At 51.9% G+C, this 19,878-nt stretch overlaps 1 protein-coding gene across 2 annotated transcripts in view; it reads left to right on the top strand.

Annotated features, from left to right (window-relative positions):
- WWC1 (WW and C2 domain containing 1) overlaps positions 1 to 19,878 on the top strand; it is a 149,933-nt gene that overhangs the window by 103,301 nt on the left and 26,754 nt on the right. For both annotated transcript variants that reach the window (XR_014262048.1, XM_082456401.1), the window contains exons 7-15: positions 646 to 792; positions 2,004 to 2,077; positions 5,670 to 5,912; positions 11,458 to 11,547; positions 12,357 to 12,892; positions 16,443 to 16,551; positions 16,953 to 17,033; positions 17,682 to 17,768; positions 18,979 to 19,171. Coding sequence is in view for 1 of the 2 variants with exons in the window: in XM_082456401.1 (XP_082312527.1) it covers positions 646 to 792; positions 2,004 to 2,077; positions 5,670 to 5,912; positions 11,458 to 11,547; positions 12,357 to 12,892; positions 16,443 to 16,551; positions 16,953 to 17,033; positions 17,682 to 17,768; positions 18,979 to 19,171 (1,560 nt within the window). In the remaining variant the exon portion in view is untranslated. The remainder of the gene's footprint in view (positions 1 to 645; positions 793 to 2,003; positions 2,078 to 5,669; positions 5,913 to 11,457; positions 11,548 to 12,356; positions 12,893 to 16,442; positions 16,552 to 16,952; positions 17,034 to 17,681; positions 17,769 to 18,978; positions 19,172 to 19,878) is intronic.

The following is a 19,878-nucleotide window of genomic DNA, read 5'->3' as shown; positions in this document are numbered from 1 at the left end:
AGAAACAGAATAATTTCATAGCTCCTGCCCAGGACTGCAGCCCAGTGACAAGACATTAGCAGACAGTGAGGCATGTTCCGATCGTGTTTAGCAGTTAAGAGTACCAAGTCGGATAGACCAAAACCAAATCCTGGCTCTGTCAATTGCCAGCTTCTCCCTGTAACAACTCCCTCGTGGATAAAATGGGGGCTAATCATAGGTTACTCCTCGCAGGACCGTGGTTAGGATTAAATCAGATCATGGTAGAGCTGACAGTTATTGAGTATTGACTGAACTAGTGCTTTACACTGGTCATCTCGTTTAATCAATATGATAGCCCTGTGAGATAGGACCCGTGATTATTCCCATTTTGCAGGAGAGGAAACTGAGGCACAGAGAGGTTCATCAGCAAGCTCAGACCACACAGCTAGGAAGTAGCAGAGCAGGGTTTCCAGCTCAGTCCGTGTGGCTCCAGAGCCAGTGTCCACACTGGTTGCCCCCATGTAAGGGGCCTGGCCCAGTGCTTGGCACCCACTCACTGGTAGCTCTTTACAGGATGAGTGGGATGTCTAGGGGGAGCATGGGTTCCTAGTAGATTCATAGAGAGTGACAGGCCCAGAGCTCCCTCCCAGGAGGGTGCGTCGCCAACCCTGCCCTCCGTTCCAGAGCCTCGCCATGCTGAAGGACGGCTTCCGCACCGACAGAGGGTCTCACTCTGACCTGTGGTCCAGCAGCAGCTCTCTGGAGAGTTCAGGTTTCCCGCTGCCGAAACAGTACCTGGATGTGAGCTCCCAGACGGACATCTCAGGAAGTGTGAGTAGATGGCGCGTGCTGCTGCGGGCCCCCAAGGGACAGAGTACCCTTCTTGTTACTCACCTGAGGAGCCGGCTGGTGACCACCGTCTATGGGCCTGGCTGTAACTCAGCCTTCTGGAGCTCCGTTCTCTTGCAGACCACCTGGCCCCCGGATGACATGAGATGATGATGTGGAGAAAAAGCCAGCACTGACTCCCTGGCCACGTGAATGCATCTCTAGATGCTGCACAGAAAGTATGTTTGAAGGACCAGGCGTCTCTCTCTGGTTTCCTTCGTGCTAATTTGCAGCGCCATTCTGTTGTTCTTTCACCAGCTGGGAAACAGGATATTTCCCTCCTGTTCATCCCAAAACAATGCGTACAGCTTTCAGACAGCTGCTTGCCTCCCAGTTCAAAAGCTCAGCCCGGTCGGAGTAATGAATAGTGCAAGTGCTGTCCAGACGTCGCTCCTGAAAGACTTAGAGCAGGACTGACCCACGGCAATCCATAACTTTGAAGAGCTTTTGTTTTCCTAGAGCAGGTGACATTGAATGAACCAGCCTCCATGGCTAAATGCTATTCTGTCTGGTTTCTATAGTCGTATTCCCACTTGTGAGGAGAAGCTGTGTTCACGTCTGATGGGGTGAGCCGTGTAGCTTCTTGCCACTCCCGACAGAGCGTGGCGTGGCAAACGGGGCTGCGCTCTCCTTCCCCACACCACCCGTGTGTCCAGCTACAAGCCACCTGTGGGCCGAAGTATTTGTGAAGGAACTGTGTGCCTTCTTCCAAGTTCTGGGACCTCCCTCTCACTCACTCAGTGTTGCACTCCTGACTGCAGGCTCCCTGAGTGTCTGGTGGGCCCCCTCCCAGCACGCCCAGAATGGCTATCTTGTGTATTGGCTGTCCGTGTTTCCTCCTGACCAGCTGTCCGCCATGCTTCTGGTGCTCGAATGGGCTCCAAGCCATTTGGGGCTGCAAGATGATATTCTGGGCCCTTGGCTTCTCTTCTAGAAGTGTTAAATATCTGAGTTTGGGGCTCTTCCCATGCCTTAAGGAAAGAAAGTGTTTTTCCCCTAACTAGCTTCCCTGCGATTCACACAGCCAGCTCAGTAATTGGGGACTATTTTTAGCTGCTTCCCACGCAAGCTGTCAAGTCTCTCATGAGCTCCTGAAACCCAGCTCAGCACTGGCCACAATAGCCATATAATTCCCGACTTGTTCTTTCCTCCAGTTCGGCACCAGCAGCAACAATCAGTTGGCGGAGAAGGTCAGATTGCGCCTTCGATATGAAGAGGCTAAGAGAAGGTAATTAGAGGCTGGGGGCTGGGGGCAGGATGGCCCCAACAATGATAACTACCATTGTAGAGTGTCTGCTCTGTGCCTGCTTTTTACACATCTCATCATGTTTAATGCTCACAAAGATTGTGAAGGTATTATCATCTTCATACTTTAATCCTCTCTGAAACTCAGGAAATGACTCAACCAGGGACACTTAGCTAGATAAAGAATGGAACTATGCTTTGAACCATACTTTAAACCTCAAAGCCTCGTAATCTTTCCACTTGCCCGCCTGAAAATCAACCTCTAAAATCAAGGTTTACCAACAATCGTATAAGTAGTTTGGTGTGAAGGAGCACAGCTGGGGTTTTAGCAACAGGCTAAAAAGACTACGGATACTACCCACTTCAGTGTCTCTTGCCCAACTGGGAACAAGCTGTGTTTTTAAACTGTGTAGACACCAGGGACTTAGATGTTCTGTGGCTTCACAGAATCCTAAGCAGCTGGGTTCCATTGCCACAAATAAAATTAAAATAGTAATCAAAGCTGACATTTTTAGAGCATCTGTAACGGTCCACGCAATGTGGACAGGAATCCAATAGAAACTATTCAATAGAAGAAGCAAAAAAGGAAATTTGTTGGCCATTGAACTCCAAAGTGCTGCGGTAACTAGCTTCAGGCACAGCTGGATCCAGGGATTCAAATGATGTTACATAGACTCAAACGCTCTCCTTTTCTTAGCCCTGCTTGCCTTTGTGTTGACAGACTTTCCTGTCAAAGCAGAAAGATGACCCCCAGCAATTCTAGGCTTACATACTACCAGGTTAGAAACCCCAGAGGACCTACCTTTCACAACTGTTTTAACAAGCTTTGGGTTTGAGACTCACTGGCTTTTCTGGGAGAACCAATCGTTATTGCAGGGTGGGAGGAATAAGAATTCTGTGAAGGTCCAAGCATGGGTCACGTGCACGACTCTGGGAAGGGGACTGAGGTCAGCTTTGCGGGAACCAAGTGACTTGAAAGTACGGGAGGACTGATTTCCCAAAGAAAATTTGGAATATTGTTAACAAAAGAAGGAGAAATTGGATACAGTTCAGGTGGGGAGAAACACATCCTGTGCACTATTTCAGCTCCCCCTAGAGGTCCAGCAAAACAGCACGACTTCTACGTTTGGACAACCACTTCTTGTCCCCTCTGAAGGCGACCACTCTGAACCCTGGATCTATTCCAGTTTGTTGGAATGCCTATCTTAGATGATCTGTTATGGAGAGATGAAAGGACTGAAATCTTCCCTTTGGGGTTGAGCCATTAAACTTCTCATCACAGAGCTTCCTGGCTCGTCCTTTATCCAGCTTTGTGCCTCCCCCTTCACCCAAATGTAGTTGAGCACATTATTGACCGTGGGATTTTTGCGGAAACTAACGCCTGTGGCCGTAATACATCCCCAGTCAAAAATGTGTTAAGTATAAAGAATAGAGCAGCCTGCTGAATGGGAAAGCAGAGGCTGCAGGTCTTGAAGCAGGGAGGGCAGGTGGCTATATAACGCAAGGTCTGATCACTGTGTGCCAAGTTTTGTCACATGTGCGTTTCTTGGGAGTGAGTCTAGCAGATTTCATCAGATTCTCCTAAGGATGTATGGCTAAAAGTTTAGGGATCACTGGCATAAGGAAAACGCCACCAGAAAGTACATCCAAGAAAGCATCAATTACCCCTTCAATGTCCCATGTGTAGTGGAGCCCCTGCCAGACCTGGCCATACCACTCTATCCTTGAAGCAGCTGGATGGATAACAGCAGCTACAGAGTTATCCCAAAGCCGGTTTTGATGGATTGCTGTATATGTGAATATGGAATTTAAATTAATTAACTCTGAGAATCCCTGCTGAGACACTTGGCTGGGGAATGAGCACATGTAGATGTGTTTCTCTGTATGGAATTTTCACTACACAGCATGGAGATCTTGTCTCCAACAGTGTTTTGAGTTCGGTCACATTGTTTGCAATGTGCAATGTGCAATAAGATTGAACTATGACATCCCTGGTGGTGCAGTGGTTGGGTGTCCGCCTGCCAATGCAGGGGACGCGGGTTCGATCCCTGGTCCAGGAGGATCCCACATGCCGCAGCGCAGCTAAGCCCGTGCGTCACAACTACTGAGCCTGTGCTCTAGAGCCCGCGCGCCACAGCTACTGAGCCCGCGTGCCTAGAGCCCGTGCTCCACAACAAGAGAAGCCACCGCAATGAGAAGCCAGCGCACCGCACTGAAGAGCAGCCCCCACTCCCCGCAACTAGAGAAAGCCTGTGCGCAGCAACAAAGACCCAACACAGCAATTTATTTATTTATTTATTTATTTAATTTAAAAAAAGATTTAACTGAGGGGTCCAGAGGTCTGGGACCTCAACAGATATTGACCATGTTTATGACCTGCAGTCTTAGGTGAGCCATATCCTCTCTGGCCATCTGTCCAACAGGGTTACCACCAGGTCCTATCCAGCCTTTAGGGATGGGGTGAGGCTAGGACAGTGATAGCTAAAAGCACTTTGCAAAGACTAAATCCTAAAGGATCACATGATTGCTTGTAAATATTTGAAGCAATACTCTTAGCAGTACTGTGAATCTTAATTTGATCCAACAATAATCATACCTAATGTCTATGTCACACTTGGCATTATGTAAAGAGCTCTTAATGATATGTTTTCACTTGGTCCTCATAACCCACCTTGCAGGTACCATCATTATTCCCATCTTACAGATGAGGATACTGTGTCTCAAAACAGTGAAGGGCTCCCAACTCCTTCCCGTAACACTTATTAAGGGCCTGCAGTGTACCAGGCACTGTGCTAGAAGCTTGTGTTACCTAAATGATTTCTTAAGAAGGTCAGAGCCAAGACTCCAACCCAAAGCCTCTGACCTCAAATCCGTAGCTGTTCACAGGGTGTTGCCGCCACTTTCTAGACTGAGAACACAAGGTTAGCAATGGCAGTATTTGGTGTGGTCATAGTGGGCCCATGACTGCCATTGGTTCAGCACTTATGTGCCGGACACACTGAACACATAATTGCTCATTTTCACACCAATTCTGAAGGACGAGTAACTGTTTTCTTATATACAAGGCTCAGGGTGTGTGCCCAACATTACACACCTAAGAAGTAGTTAAACCAGAAACATTCACTGAGTGCTTGTTTAGCATGCATGAAATGTTGTGCTTGGACATTTTATGAATTATGTCATAAAACCTTCAACCGTTACCCCACAAGGAAGGACGTTTTGTTATTCCCTTCAGAGAGACGAAGAGACTTGCCCAAGGTCACCTAGCTAGTGGTAGGAGGCTATTGCCTGGTGACGAATCAGGCTTCGTGTCCCTCCGGGCAAGGACGCTGCCTCTACCCTATCCCTGCAGAGCCTACTCACGGTTGGCACATGGTAGGCACCGCATATGTGTGTTAGATAAAAATCTGTTCCTTGAGACCACACGCTGATGAAAAGGAAGTCAGTCACTGTCAAAGAGGAAGCTCTGAGGACAGCATGCCTCCTCGGACCACGTAACCTTGGAAACACAGTCCGTCACGCTGCTCCCGCATTGCCCTGGGCACGCCAGTCACGCTCACCCTCTTGGCCCGCAGGATCGCCAACCTGAAGATCCAGCTGGCCAAGCTTGACAGCGAGGCCTGGCCGGGAGTGCTCGACTCCGAGAGGGACCGGCTGATCCTCATCAACGAGAAGGAGGAGCTGCTGAAGGAGATGCGCTTCATCAGCCCCCGGAAGTGGACCCAGGGGGAGGTGGAGCAGCTGGAGATGGCCCGGAAGCGGCTGGAGAAGGACCTGCAGGCGGCCCGCGACACCCAGAGCAAGGCGCTGACCGAGAGGTGGGGCTGGGCTGGGGGCTGGGGGGCCGGGGCCCTTCCCTCGCTGCCGGTCCATCCTCCGGCCCCCCATCGGGGTGGGGAGAGGTGACGGGGACAACCTGGGGCTCCTGGGCTTCAGCCCGAGGACACTCAGTTTAAAGATCTCACCACTTTGCAAAGTAGCAAATCTGGGGAAGTGACTCACCATCCAGCTACCCCAGAACTTTACACAGGGAATCGCATTACCAAAAAAATCTGCTTACCTGCAGGTTTTCAGAAATTATCTTCTGACTAAGATAAACTCTATGTAATTTAGAGCAGTCGTTCTCCAACTTTGTGACAGTGATTCACATTGTATTATTATCTAACAGACAACAGTTTTACAAAGCAGTGCATACTCCTTCTCTGTGACAGCCCTCTGATATTTTCTTTTATGTTACATTTCTTTTCATGCTGGTCGTGACACACTAAATTGATTTCGCCACACGCTAGCAAATTGCAATTCGCAGTTTGAGATACACTGGTTTAGATGGGGGTTGCGAACTGAGACGTTTATAGGAGTCAAGCAGGTGATATAAATGCCAGAGGCCGTGGGCCATGTTAGACTGGAAGGTACAGACCCCACTTGTCTAAAGCAGGTGCCGTCTGCAGCCAGTGGAGGTGCAGGCCCCAGGCTGCCAGAGGCCCCCATAGTTCAAGAAAAGAGTTGTTTGGATTTTTTTTTTTTAATATTGGCAACTAATCCAAAAATTTTTTAAAATACCATGAGGGCTAAATCAGCTTCATCCGTGGGCTTGATTTAACCTGAAAGCCACTGGTTTCCATTCTCTGGTTGAAGCCTTATAACAGACTTTACTTCCTGCAGTGTCTCACCAGCCTCCACACCCACATTGCACAGAGCACAACTCCGTGTTCACAGTGGGTCCTACAATCCCCAGTTTCTCATTCATTCATTCATTCATTCATTCTGTCCATCAGCCCATTGTTTATTCATTCATTCATTTAAGAAACGTTCTGTTGCACATATTTTGTGTGCAAGGCAATTTGGAGGATTCAGAAATGAACAAGTCGCGATCCCTGCCCTGATTCCCTTAAAATCTATTCAGTTATTTTCACTTGTTTTTTGGCAGCAGGCTTTATTGAACAAGGTCCCTGCCCTTAAGGAGCTGGAGTTGAAGATAGTGATTTTCAAACATTGTTGGGGGAGGTGGGAGGTGGGGGAGAGGGATGAGCAAGGGAATTCCTCTTTGCAGTGAAATCAGAGGCAGAAGCCCAGTTTATAAAGCAGGTAAACTTGTCTGGGCCCAGTGGCAGCAGGCCAGGCATCCTAGGTGCCTTGCATCGCCCCACGGCGGGTCCTAAGATGCCTTCAGGGAGCCTCCCGAGTGCTAAGGAACCTTGCTTGCAATCCCACCCTAGTAACTGAGCAAGCTCTATTTGCACATGGCGGGGTGCCAGATGGGTCAAGTTGACCAGCCTCTTTCTGGCCTCTTGTAACCACATCACACAGCCCATTGACTGGTCAATGGTGGGGAATCTCTCCCCACCAAGCCCCTTGTCAGAACTACTACCAGGGATGTGTCACTTTCCTCTCCTTTATCTTCCCCTGGGAGGGGTGGCTGATCAGCACTGACCTACCACCAGGGAGGTGGGAGAGGGAGGAGGAGAGGGCTTCAATATTTGGTGTTTTGTAACCCTAGGAAGCACCTTCTAGAATTCTCTGTTAGTGCCAAGACTTTGTCCTGCTTTCCCCAAGGCTGTCTGTGCACCTTGGGGACAAGGCCTGTGTCTAGACACCTTTGTGCCTTTAGTGTTAGTTGAAAGAATAAATGGTTCGCCAGCCTGGGCAGACCCTTACAGGCCTCTGTATACATCTCCTGGTCTGTCTCCCAGTCCTCTGGGCCCCTGACTTGCTCCCAGACCCTACAGCCGTCCCTGGAAAACCCTCAGCTTTTCATTATGCTCACAGCCGGCAGCTGAAGAGAACAGATCCCTGGCAGCCTTACTCCTTGTTGGGTCGATAGAGATACCCTTCCCACCACCTACCTTGTGCAAGTCGTTGACCAATATGGACTTCAATTGCCTAATAGGGAAAAAAAAAACAGGATAATTACATTAAATACTTATATATTCTGAAGGCAGGTGGTTGGACCAGATTGTGAATTGAGGCTCTTCTCTGCTATCATAATTTTGGTTTCTCGAAACTAGGATTGGATAATCTCTTAGAGACCCCTATACTACATGCAAAAGGTACCATTAAGTACCAGACTCTGTAAGCTATATCATCTCATTTAAACCTCCCAGCAACCCTGAGGTTAATCTCCATTTCATAGTTGTGGAAACTGAGGCTCACCCAACATCACCAAATGGCAGAGCTGGGATTACAACCCAGACTTGCTGGCTCTGGAGCTCATGCTTGCCTTAGTCTCCTGCCCACTTAGAAGGTCTTTTATTATTGCTTTCAGCCCCATCTTTCAAAGGTCTGATTGCTGCCCTGGAACAGTGAGTTCACATGGCCAGTCCAGGGAAGCCAGAACCTCCACGCCGTGGCAGCTGCCGAGCAGGTGTCTCGAGGTCCCAGAGGGCAAGGTCCCCTGGGAGACCTGCAGAGAGAAGCCAGGGGCACATGGGCAGGAAGAGGCGAGAGCCTCGGGAAGGACAGGGACGGGACGGGGCTGACGGCTGTGAGCCTCCTGCACGAAAGAGAGGAGAAAGCCCACCCAGCCGTCTTCGTCTGTGTTCAGTTGTCTGCCTGTGACCCCCTGTTTGTCTGTGTTCATCCCTCTGACTCTCTTGTTCTCTCTCTAGGTTTCTTTCTCTTTTTGCTTCTCATGCTCCTCTCTCTCTTCTCTCTCTCTGTCTGTCCACATGGGACTATTAGACTCCTCACCTCACACAACAGCCTCTCTGTTCAAGGTGCCTTTGAGAAGGCCAGGAAGAGACACATCCAGGAAGAGCACACCACAGGGCCTACCAGACCCCAGTGTCGAATCAATCAGAAGCACAGACCTCCCCCAGTACTCCCCGTCCTGCACGCTGCTTCCTCCTCCCTCCCCAGGGGCCCTCCCCAGCACTCCTGAGAGCTGCGGTGCCTGTTAGAGTGAGGACTCCCTGCCCCCACCCCAGGGACCAATTCCCCAGGCCTGAGATGGAGCCCAGGCTCTTGCATTTTTAACCAGCACCCCAGGGGCTGAGCCGCAGCTTGTGGGGATTCCAGCCCCACCTTCTGGGTCCTCTGCCTGCTTCCGCGCTTGATGTGTTCTTGGCCTCCCGGCGTGTGCCAGGCATCCCATGCAAACACCGTATGGCCAGCGAAGCCCAATACCTGTAGGAGGCCGCCTTGGCATCTGTGTGTTGTTGCTGGTAGCTACACCCCTGTGCTCGGGAGGTCAAGGCCATCTGGCTCCCGGTCCCCTCAGCCTCCTTTTGGGGCTCCACTGGGGACCTGCATTTACTGCCAGAGCACACCTCTGTGGTCTCCTCCCAGGGGAGAGGAAAACAAAGGTAGAATTGGTGGCCCAGGCTGCGCCTTGACCCCAGACCTCACACCCTTTCAAGGTCTTGCTCTCATGAAGGGTCAGATTCCGTAGTCGTGTCCATTGCACTGAAAACCGGGGTTTTGTTCATTACGGGCTCCATCTGCCAGCCCCCCCTAGTCCCGGGCAGGACTCTGGAAAAACAGGGCTGGGGACTGAGCTGGCCAAGAACCATGCCGAGGCCGCGGCTCCCGTGGTCTTTTCTGAAATTTCACAAGGCCACTTCCCCAGTGACTGGTCCTGCCCCTCCCTTATCACTTTGCAGTTGTGTCTCAAGCAAGCTCTGGTCTTCACGGCAGGGCCTGTGTTGGAGGCCTTGGTCGTGTCGGTGGAGGGATGGCGTGGTTAGGTTTTCCATGGAAATGAACTCTTTCTTCCAGGCCCCTGGCTGGGTTGGCTGTGCTCTGGGAGCAATGAGTCGGTCATTCCTCCTGCAGCAGGATGGCATAAGGGGATAAGATGCCAACGGTGGGACATATCTGTCCATGGGAGATTTAACATCCAGGTCTCTCAACAGAGCAAATGAGCTTTCCCTCCATCAACTGGGGAAAAGTCTTCCATTCAGCAATAACTTTTCAAGCACATCCATGTGGTGGGCACCATGCTAGGGGCTGAGAGAGTGAGGCACAGTTCCTGCCTTACAATCCCCAGCCAGTGCAGCAACTCAGAAACCTTACTGTGCCTAAAAGTCACCTGGAATAGGGAATAAAGATGCAGATTCCAGGGAATTCCCTGGTGGTCCAGTGGTTAGGACTTGGCACTTTCACTGCCGGGGCCCGGGTTCAATCTCTGGTCGGAGAACTCAGATCCTGGAAGCTGCACAGCGTGGCCAAAAAACAAAAACAAAGAGATGCAGATTCCTGAGCCCTGCCCCTAGACTTTCTGATTCAGTAGATCTAAATAGAACTCAGGGATGTGCATTTAATAAGCACACCTCCCTTTCTGGTGGGGGAGCTCTGTGGGCCACAGACAGAGAACCACTAATCTAGTAGATGCAGGAGAGTAGCCCAAGTCATGAGTGGGTGATGGAGCTCCTTCCCTGTCAGATCCAAGGACCAGCACCCTCTCTGGAGCCCACCCAAGCCGCCCCCATGGGGAATTTCAGGAGAAACTGGGGGCTGAGCAGAGCCTATATCCAGCCATCCCTTCTAAACTCAAGGGTTTTGCCTTCAGGGAGGGAGCTGCTGAATTGGGCTCTGGTGTGGGCATGCCTGGGTGCAGGCCTTAGCTCCGGGGTTCTGACGCTCTGTCACGCTCACCTGGCTCCTCCCCAGGCTCTCTGGAACCACTCTCTTCAGCTCCTTGGCTGACTGTTGCCCGTCCATTCAGCCTCGGGATGCTTATAGACTCAGAGCTCAGTCCTGGACCCTACCTTGTTTTTCCTTCTATATTTTACCCTAAGATTGTGCATTCATTTGTTAGGGCTGCCAAACCAAAGTTCCACGAACTGGGTGACTTAAACAATGGTAATTTATTTCCTCACAGTCCTGGAAGCCGCAAGTCCAAGGACAAGGTGTTGGCAGGGTTGTTTCTCCTGAGGTCTCTCTCCTTGGCCTGTGGATGGCCATCTGCACATGGTCATCTACCATGTCTTCACTTGGTCTTCTCTCTCTGCATGTCTGTACACAGCGTAGAGAGGGATGGTTGGGTGGAATCCTAATTCTGCCGGTAACTCTCTAGCTTTAAGTAAACTATTTAACTCTAAGAGCCTCAGTTTTCTCGTATATAAAGTGGTTAAAAAAAAAATTCTTACTATGCAGGGTTATTGTGCAAATGATTTAAGGCAACGTTATAAGTTTCCTAGTCAGCCCCTGGTATATAGCAGGTGATGCATATAGCAGTTACTATAGGATTATATGTAGAGGCCATACCTCTCCAAACACCCTAATATAATGCCTCCAGGAAGTTCTCGTGTGTGCCTCTGTGGGTCTGTGCATACATCTCCATGAGCCCATGCCTGTGATTCCTCTTTCGGGCAGATGGAGGCGGGTTCCCTCCGAGCTCCGCACTCATGCCTTCTCTCCCTTCAGGTTGAAGTTAAACAGTAAGAGGAACCAGCTGGTGAGAGAGCTTGAGGAAGCCACCCGGCAGGTCGCAGCTCTGCACTCCCAGCTGAAAAGGTGAGTAGTAGGCAGTGGGGTGAGCGCTCCCCTGGGCACGGCCGTATGCAGGCAGGCAGCCCAGCCCAGCCCAGCTTCTGCCCTTCACGTGTCCTCCATGGCCTGAGCGTGCCCGTTTAGCAGCACAGCAGGCAGACGGATGATCTGGGGGACTCGCTCTGGGCCTGTTGTGGCTGGGGACAGGGTCCTTCACCTCCCCAGACCGCAGCCTCCTCGGTCCTCTGACGACACAGCAGAAGGCCCCAGCTGGGTGCTAGCGTGTCTTGTTCACGTCTCTCCAGCCAACTTGCACAACGCAGAGAGGGTAGGCCTCAGGCTGGCGCCTCGGTGGGCAACGTGGCTGGAATTTTATCACGACATTCTGTTTTCATCAAATATTTTTAACAGTTGACAATGCTTTTCAAATTACACTTAGGATATAAAGTTTCCTTTTTAAGGAAACCATATTAACGTGTAAAAAGTGAGTTGAGTTGAAGGAAAATATTAAGCAGCATTATTTGGGGTTATATTCAAATATGGAGAAATATGAAAATGGAATGCCGCTGGTGGAGGTTTGAGAAACAGAGATATTGAGGAGAAAGTGGACTTTTAAGGCAGCTGGCTTGGGTTCGAATCCCAGCCCTGCCAGCTCCTGATTATGTGGCCTTCTCGGGATATCCTCTTTAGTGAAATGGGGATGCGTGGTCCGCCCTGGAGACTGTCAGGAGGGTCTGATGAGATGGTGCATTCTAAGTGCACGTGGTGCTTCTCGGGGGAAGTTCGGGGCGGCCCACCCACTCTGTGTCCTCACCCTCCCTCCCCTGCCCCAGCCTCTCTGGCAGCATGCAGAGCCTGTCCTCGGGCAGCAGCCCCGGATCCCTCACGTCCAGCCGGGGCTCCCTGGCCGCCTCGAGCCTGGACTCCTCCACCTCGGCCAGCTTCACCGACCTCTACTATGACCCCTTCGAACAGCTGGACTCGGAACTACAGAGCAAGGTGGAATTCCTGCTCCTGGAGGGGGCCACGGGCTTCCGGCCCTCGGGCTGCATCACCACCATCCACGAGGACGAGGTGGCCAAGACCCAGAAGGCAGAGGGGGGCGGCCGCCTGCAGGCCCTGCGCTCCTTGTCCGGCACTCCGAAGTCCATGACCTCCCTGTCTCCCCGCTCCTCGCTCTCCTCCCCATCCCCGCCCTGCTCCCCCCTCATCGCTGACCCCCTCCTGGCTGGAGACGCCTTCCTGAGCAACCTGGAGTTTGAAGACCCCGAGCTGAGTGCCGCTCTTTGCGAACTGAGCCTTGGCAACAGCACCCGGGAGAGGTACCGGCTGGAGGAACCCGGAACAGAGGGCAAGCCGCTGGGCCAAGGTAGAGGGCACCACATCCGGGGGGCGGGAGCCTCCAGGAGGGAGGAGGGTGGGAATTGTGCTCGGGTCTGAGTTCCAGACCCCAGTGATGATTATGGGCAACGTTGTTTTTTTTTTTTTTTTAAATTTATTTATTTATTTTATTTTTGGCTGCGTTGAGTCTACATTGCTGCGCGCGGGCTTTCTCTAATTGCGGTGAGCGGGGGCTACTCTTTGTTGTGGTGCGCGGGCTTCTCATTGCAGTGGCTTCTCTTGTTGCGGAGCACGGGCCCTAGGCGCGCGGGCTTCAGTAGTTGTGGCACGTGGGCTTCAGTAGTTGTGGCACGTGGGCTCAGTAGTTGTGGCTCATGGGCTCTAGAGCGCAGGCCCAGTAGTTGTGGCGCACGGGCTTAGTTGCTCTGCGGCATGTGGGATATTCCCTGACCAGGGTTCGAACCCATGTCCCCTGCATTGGCAGGCGGATTCTTAACCACTGCGCCACCAGGGAAGCCCCTATGGGCAACATTTACTGACTGCTTTCTATGTGCCAGGTCTTTACATGGTATATTGATTTATTTATTCATTCAGTAGGTATTTATTATGTGTTTACTATGGTCCAGGTCTTGAGCGAAGGGTTTTTCCATGGTGGGTTCATTCATGCAACAGATATTAAGTACCTCCTGAAACTAAATGCCAGGTCCTGTGCTGATGGGTGTACATGGATTCATTCATTCTTTCATTCAGCTGATATGCCATATGGGTTAGTCACAAGGATACAGCGTGGAGGACAGACAGGGTCCTGGTTCCCGTGAAGCCTACATGCAAATGAAGGCACAGACAATAACTCTACAAGCAGATCAATAAAAGCGCTAGGAAGAAAATAAAACAGGGCATGTGATGGAGCCTTTCAGGTTGGGTTAGGGCTGCCAGTTCACATTGGGTGGTGAAGGAAGGCGACACTTGAACGGAGGCTTGAGCAGTGAGAGGGAGCCAGCCTTGGGAGAAGCAAGAACAAAGTCTCTGAGGCTGGAGCAAAAGGGGCTGCAAGAGGGGCCAGAGGGAGGAGATCACCAACAAGGCAGAGAGTTGGGCAGAGTACGGGTTGTGTAAGGTAAGGAGTTTACGTTTTACCCTCATTGCAGCAAGGATCCGTGTGACTGTTTGAAGCCAGGGAATGATATGACTCCCATTCTGCATGGGGTCAGAAAGCATTATGGTGTGGACTGAGATTCAGGTCGGAAGCTGTCATCATCAGCTTCAGGTCGGATGCCGATGATGACAGCAAAGATTTATTACAAGAAAAATCTTTTATCTTTAGCAGCAACCACATAATAAATTATAATAGTTAAAATTTATTGGGGTGCATTATGTGGTGAGCAATGTGCTTTATATGATGAAATAGGTTACTTCCGTTATACCCATTTCACAGATGAGGAAACAGAGGTTCAGAGAGGTGCTTCCCCAGCAGGTGGGGAAGCAGGGATTGGAATCTGGGCTTTTCTGACCCCAGAGCCCAATCTCTTTATCATCACGCTCCCCTTAGGACATGAGGCAGCTCTGTGTATTTATTCCTAAGACACTCCTGGTGCTTGCTGATGCCATCATGCCTACGGTATGAAGCTCAGGACTGAGCAGGGTGATTTATCAAGTTCAGGTGTGCAAGATAACAGGCACCGTTAGGTGTACTTACTCATGTAAGCCTCACAACAACACTATGAGGTGGGTGCTATTATTATCCTCATCTTACAGACTGAAAGGAATGAGACTCAGCAAGGTTAAGTGACTTGTCCAAGGTCACTGTCACTGCTGTGAAGCGGTAGAGTCAGGACTGGCTCCAGGACCACCTGCCCAGAACCCACAATGAGCCATGTGCCAGCTCTGTCGGCAAAGGGCTCCTGGTCCTGGCTCCCGTGAGGCCAGCTAGAAGCTCAACCCACTTCAGCCGTCAGCTCCGGGAATGGGTGGGAGGGCTGCCGCTGCACCCAGAGCTATCAATTCCTTCGTGTGCAAGGGCCAGTGGGAGCAAGGGGGAAACGACGAGATTTCCCGGTTAATTAAAGGCTCTGCTGGGTGCGTGCCAGCCGCTTCCTTGGAAGAGGAGCCCAGAGATCCCTGGGGCTCCCTCACCGGGAAGGGAGTCTTGCTGAGTGTCGTCAAACAAAAATAAAAACAGGCTTCCTCCTGCAGCCGGTGGCAAGCTTCAGAAAATTGTTCCCTGGAGAGGAGGGGTGTGCAGGTGGTACCCCTAACAAGGCTCAAGAAGCGTTCCCGGCACTCCCTGTCTAAAGGCTGTGATAAGCTGGCTCGGGGATGCTGGGACCCCAACCGAGTGCAGGGAGCAGCCCCCATCCCCCCGCCTTCTGCCACAACGTCCAGCTTGGGGGCCAGAGCCCGCTCGCGTCTCAGGTCGGCGTTTCTTCATGCCACCTCCAGAAGCCCTCCCCGCTGCCAGCTGATGCCAGGCTGAGCCCAGACACTAAGCAGGTTATGCGATTAGTGCCACTGTTCAGTCAGCAGACAAATTAATCTCCTTAAGTGGTTTAGTGGAGGGTGGAGAGGGGTGGGTCTGAAGGCAGGAGGTCTCCAGGGCTGCAGCCGCAGATGTGGGACACAGGCTGGGAAAGCCACGCCCACATGGCCCCTTGGCTTCTCCCAGGCTCACTGTCACCATCCCCACCCCCAGCCCCTTCTCCTGTCTGCCCACCCCCCGCCCATGTGCCTGGCACACAGGGGGTGCTCAGAAGTGCTGGCCGTGAGGTTGAAGCTCCTGAATCTGTCCTTCCCCTGCTGCGTGGAGGTCAGGAGCTGTCCTGTTCATCTTCGTAGCTCTGAACTTAGCAATGGACCTGGCACACCGTCAGCGCCCATTACTTGGGGAAGGAAGGAATGTGCAGTGTGTGCTGAACGCTCGGGTCTGAGCCCCGGGAGAGACTTCTGAGGGCCTCTATCAAGGGCAGGGGAGATGGACTGCGTTAGGAATGGAATGGGATGGGCGAGTAGGACAGCCGGTACTTAAGTCCTTCCCTTCTTTCTCCTCTTGCCCCTCCCAAGGGTCCGGGGGCTGTTTGCCCCAGGTGTGTAGGGATCGATCTAGAAGACATCACTGTAGTGATGGGAATGATAGTCGTAGTAACTAAGGATGGTGGTACTGACTTTTCTAGAGCACTTCCCCTGCACCAGTCTCTATACTAAGGACTTCCCTATATCATCTCATCCAGTCTTTCCAACAGCCCTGCAAGGCAGGTATTATTATCCCCATTTTACAGATGAGGAATGCAGGGCTGAGAGGGAGTAAATCAGTGTCCCACTGTCATGAAGCAGTATGTGGCAGAACTGCAACTTGAACCCAGGTGGTTTGGCTCTGGAGTCTGAGACGTTAAACACAGAATCACATGCTACCCTTTCCTTCACCGCAAAAAAAACGCAGGACCTTGCTGTCAAGTGCAGAGGTGGCTGGGTTTTGGTGGGACCATGTTAGGACAGTGAGGGGGTCAAAAGATGTATTGTGACGACAGTATCCTGATTTCTAAACCCCGCCTTGCCATCCTTCCTTTTTTCCTCTCTTCTTCCAGCTGCGAATAAGGCTCAGGGGTGCGACCTGAAAGTGGCCTGTGTCTCAGCTGCCGTGTCGGATGAATCCGTGGCCGGGGACAGTGGTGTGTATGAGGCTTCCGTGCAGAGGTGGGTCCCTGAGTCTTGGGAACTCTGAGTATGCAAGGCCCGGGCCTGCTCAGGTGTGTGGGAGGGACCCACAGGAGGGTGGTGCTGAAGTAGCAGCCAGAGCTCCTCCTCCTGGGGCTGGAGATGCTTCACATTTGGGAGACTGCTAGTTCCGCAATTGCCGTTAAGGGTGTATGGCTAGAGGAGCAAGTATTAGAGAAAGCGCAGCTGCTGCTTCAAGAGAGGGATCCGGAGTAGTTGTGGGCAGGCAGGGTCCACAGGGAGGCTGAGCAGACCCAAACCTTCCTCCTTGAGGACCCAGCTGCTCCCTCCCAGAGAGAACCCCGTCTCTGGAAAATGACTTTGGCCCCTGGTCACTACAGGGAAGCCTGACCCTCTTTCTTTCCTGTGTTGCTTTCCAGACTGGGTGCCTCAGAAGCCGCTGCTTTTGACAGTGACGAGTCAGAAGTAGTGGGTGCAACCCGGGTTCAGATCGCCCTGAAGTAAGTGGCAGGGAGGGCGGGACAGAGGGGCGTGGTCTGTGCAGGGTCTCCTCCTGGCCTGCAGCGTCTCCAGCATTTACCCTCACAGCTGCCCAGCGAGGCAGGCTGACAGCTGTGGGCTCCTAACTAAAGGGGGTAGGGGGGGATCTCTTTCCATGCCTCCCCGTTCCCCATTTCACAAAAGAGAAAAAACAAGGTTTGAAGACCTTGTAACTTGCCTGGATTCACTGAGCTGGCCAGTGGCAGAGCCAGGCAGGGACCAAGACCTCCTGCCTTTTGGCCTGTCTGGTCGTTGTTGCCATGGCTTTTGTCTTATCATCTCACCTGGACCAAAGTCAACCCCTGGGGGCTGCATCCCAGATTTCTTACTGTTTTCTCTTGATGCAGGTTGGCCCCAATATTTTTTAAAATAGGAATTAAGTGCCAGTGTTTAAATGTCAGGAAATTTTATACAACCTCTGGCTTCTCTTTAAACATTCAGACCGACAGCTCTGGACCTGCGTCCCTGCCTGGCAGCAAACACTGGGCCTGTGCTCCCCAGCTCACCGCAGTCCCCAGAGCAGCCAGCAGCCGCCTCTGTGATTATCAAGGGAGAGAGAGATAAATGTGTTACTAACAGGTGCTCCATATGCCCCCTTTTCATTTCAGGTATGATGAGAAGAATAAGCAGTTTGCAATATTAATCATCCAGCTGAGCAACCTTTCTGCTCTGTTGCTGCAGCAAGACCGGAAAGTGTGAGTGTGTAGCTGATGGGCTGTATATTATCCTCTCCCGCTCTGCGCCCATCCCAGGGGACACTCTCCTGCTCTGTTCTGCTCCAACAACAGGCCCCGTAAACCTCTGTGGGTACTTAGTGCACATGACCGCGATGCACAGTGTCAGTGCCGTGAACGTGGATGCAGGCAGGGTAGCAAACACGCTCGCTCTAAACAGGAGCGCTCCAGACAGCTTCAGACCTTCCACATATGCGTCCTGAGCCCCTGCCAGGTGCCAGCACTAAGGAAGGGGTGGTGAGCAAACCTCTGCCCTTGTAAACTTGAAGCCTGCTGAAGAGGAAAGTCACGGCCCCTTTTATCTGCTCTAAGCTCGAGTATTCCACACAGAAAGAGCCGGGCCTGCCTTTCTGAAGAGCCGGCTGCCATCACTGTGCTTCTATTGGCAGGTTGTGATGGGTGTTTACCTTACGGTTGATGATACAGCAAAGACCGGCACTGTCTGCCTCCCAGCTCGGTCCTGTGCAGACCGGGTTTATGTTGCATTGAGCTCGTCTGCCTACATGTTCCTCCTTTGCTAGACCGTAGGCCTTGAGGGCAGCAGCAGGAGCTTATATTTCTGTGGCCTGCACCCAGCCAGCGTCTGGGGTGTGACACGTGGGAAGGAGGAAGGCAGGCCGGAAAACAGGCAAAACAGAAGGAAGACAAGATGGGACACTGGACTTGCGTGCACTCTTTGCTGTTACAAACAGGGCCGGGATGAATAACCTTCTCTGTAACTCATTGGTACTTGTGCAGCAGTATCTGTGCCTAGAAGCCAGCTGTCTGGGTCAAAGGGTGAATGCATATGTACTTCTGTTAGGACTGTCACCTTCCCCTCCGCCGGAGTTGTGGCATTTTGCCTTCCTACCAGCGGTTGTGTGAGTATTCCTCAGTGTTAACAAGCAGCCTGTCGGATCCTTCTGTTCACAGCAGTTTGCACACCGTTGGCCTCAGGCTCCACAAGCTTTGAGGGCCTCAACGACTGGGGGATTCAGTAGAAGGAAAAGCAGCACATTGTCCTTGGGGCCCTTATGCATCCCTCATGAAGAACTGCATACCTACTGGAGAAATTACAAACTCTTGTCCGCTGTTGTTTCCTTGGGGATTTGCAGCAGCCGTTTAGCCTAACACCTGAGCCCCAGACCTGGGCTGACCTGACCCAGGCTTTCCTGTGTTTCTGTCCCTCTAGGAACATTCGCGTGGCTATCCTTCCCTGCTCCGAGAGTACCACCTGCCTGTTCCGGACCCGGCCTCTGGACGCCTCGGACACCCTGGTGTTCAACGAGGTGTTCTGGGTGTCCATGTCCTACCCAGCCCTTCACCAGAAGACCTTAAGAGTCGATGTCTGCGCCACCGACAGGAGCCATCTGGAGGCGTGCCTGGTGAGGGCTGTGTCTGTCTATCTGTGCAGTCTTCTGTCCTTCTGGGGATTGGTCCACCTTGCACTTCAGGAAGAAGGCTTGGAGAAACACAGCTTGTGCTATCAGCCCAGCCCTTCTTGGGTTCTAGGCAGGGGCTCTTCCACAGATGAACAGCGTTGTTCCCAGACTTATTGAGAGCAGGGGAAGGGGGAGCAGGGAGCTCCTTTTTCTGCCGTGGAATTGGAGCGCCACATCCCTTGTGCCTGAGGCTGAGTCACCAGCCTTCCCACCGTGTGGCCTAAGACTCTTTAATTCTGTCTGTTTCCTTATCTGTAAAACCAGCTAACACTGGCTACCTCACAGGTGGTTCTCTGAGGGTTAAATGAAGCACTAAAGCAGTGCCTCTCGAACTTTCACGTGCACACAGGTTACCTGCGGCTCTGGTTAAAATGCAGATTCTGATTCAGCAAGTCTGGGCAGGCAGGCAGCAAGATTCTGCATTTCTGTCAAGCTCCCAGGTGATGCCAGTACTGCTGGTGCCCGTAGCAAGGATGTAAAGCAAAGTGTCTGCACACACTAGGTCTCACGGGAAATCAGTTCCCATCCCTTTCCTGCTTGGCGAGGGTTCATAACAGCGTCATTGCCATTTATGTTGTTGTTATTGCTCACAGGAATGCAGTAGCTTGTGCCAATTGGATGCAATTTATATGGTGGGCTCTGAGCTAAGC

Source organism: Balaenoptera physalus (genome assembly GCF_965194825.1).
Source record: "Balaenoptera physalus genome assembly, chromosome: 3".
Classification (NCBI taxonomy): Eukaryota; Metazoa; Chordata; class Mammalia; order Artiodactyla; family Balaenopteridae; genus Balaenoptera; species Balaenoptera physalus.
The sequence above is the reverse complement of the archived record's forward strand: the minus strand, read 5'-3'. Positions and strand labels throughout refer to the sequence as shown.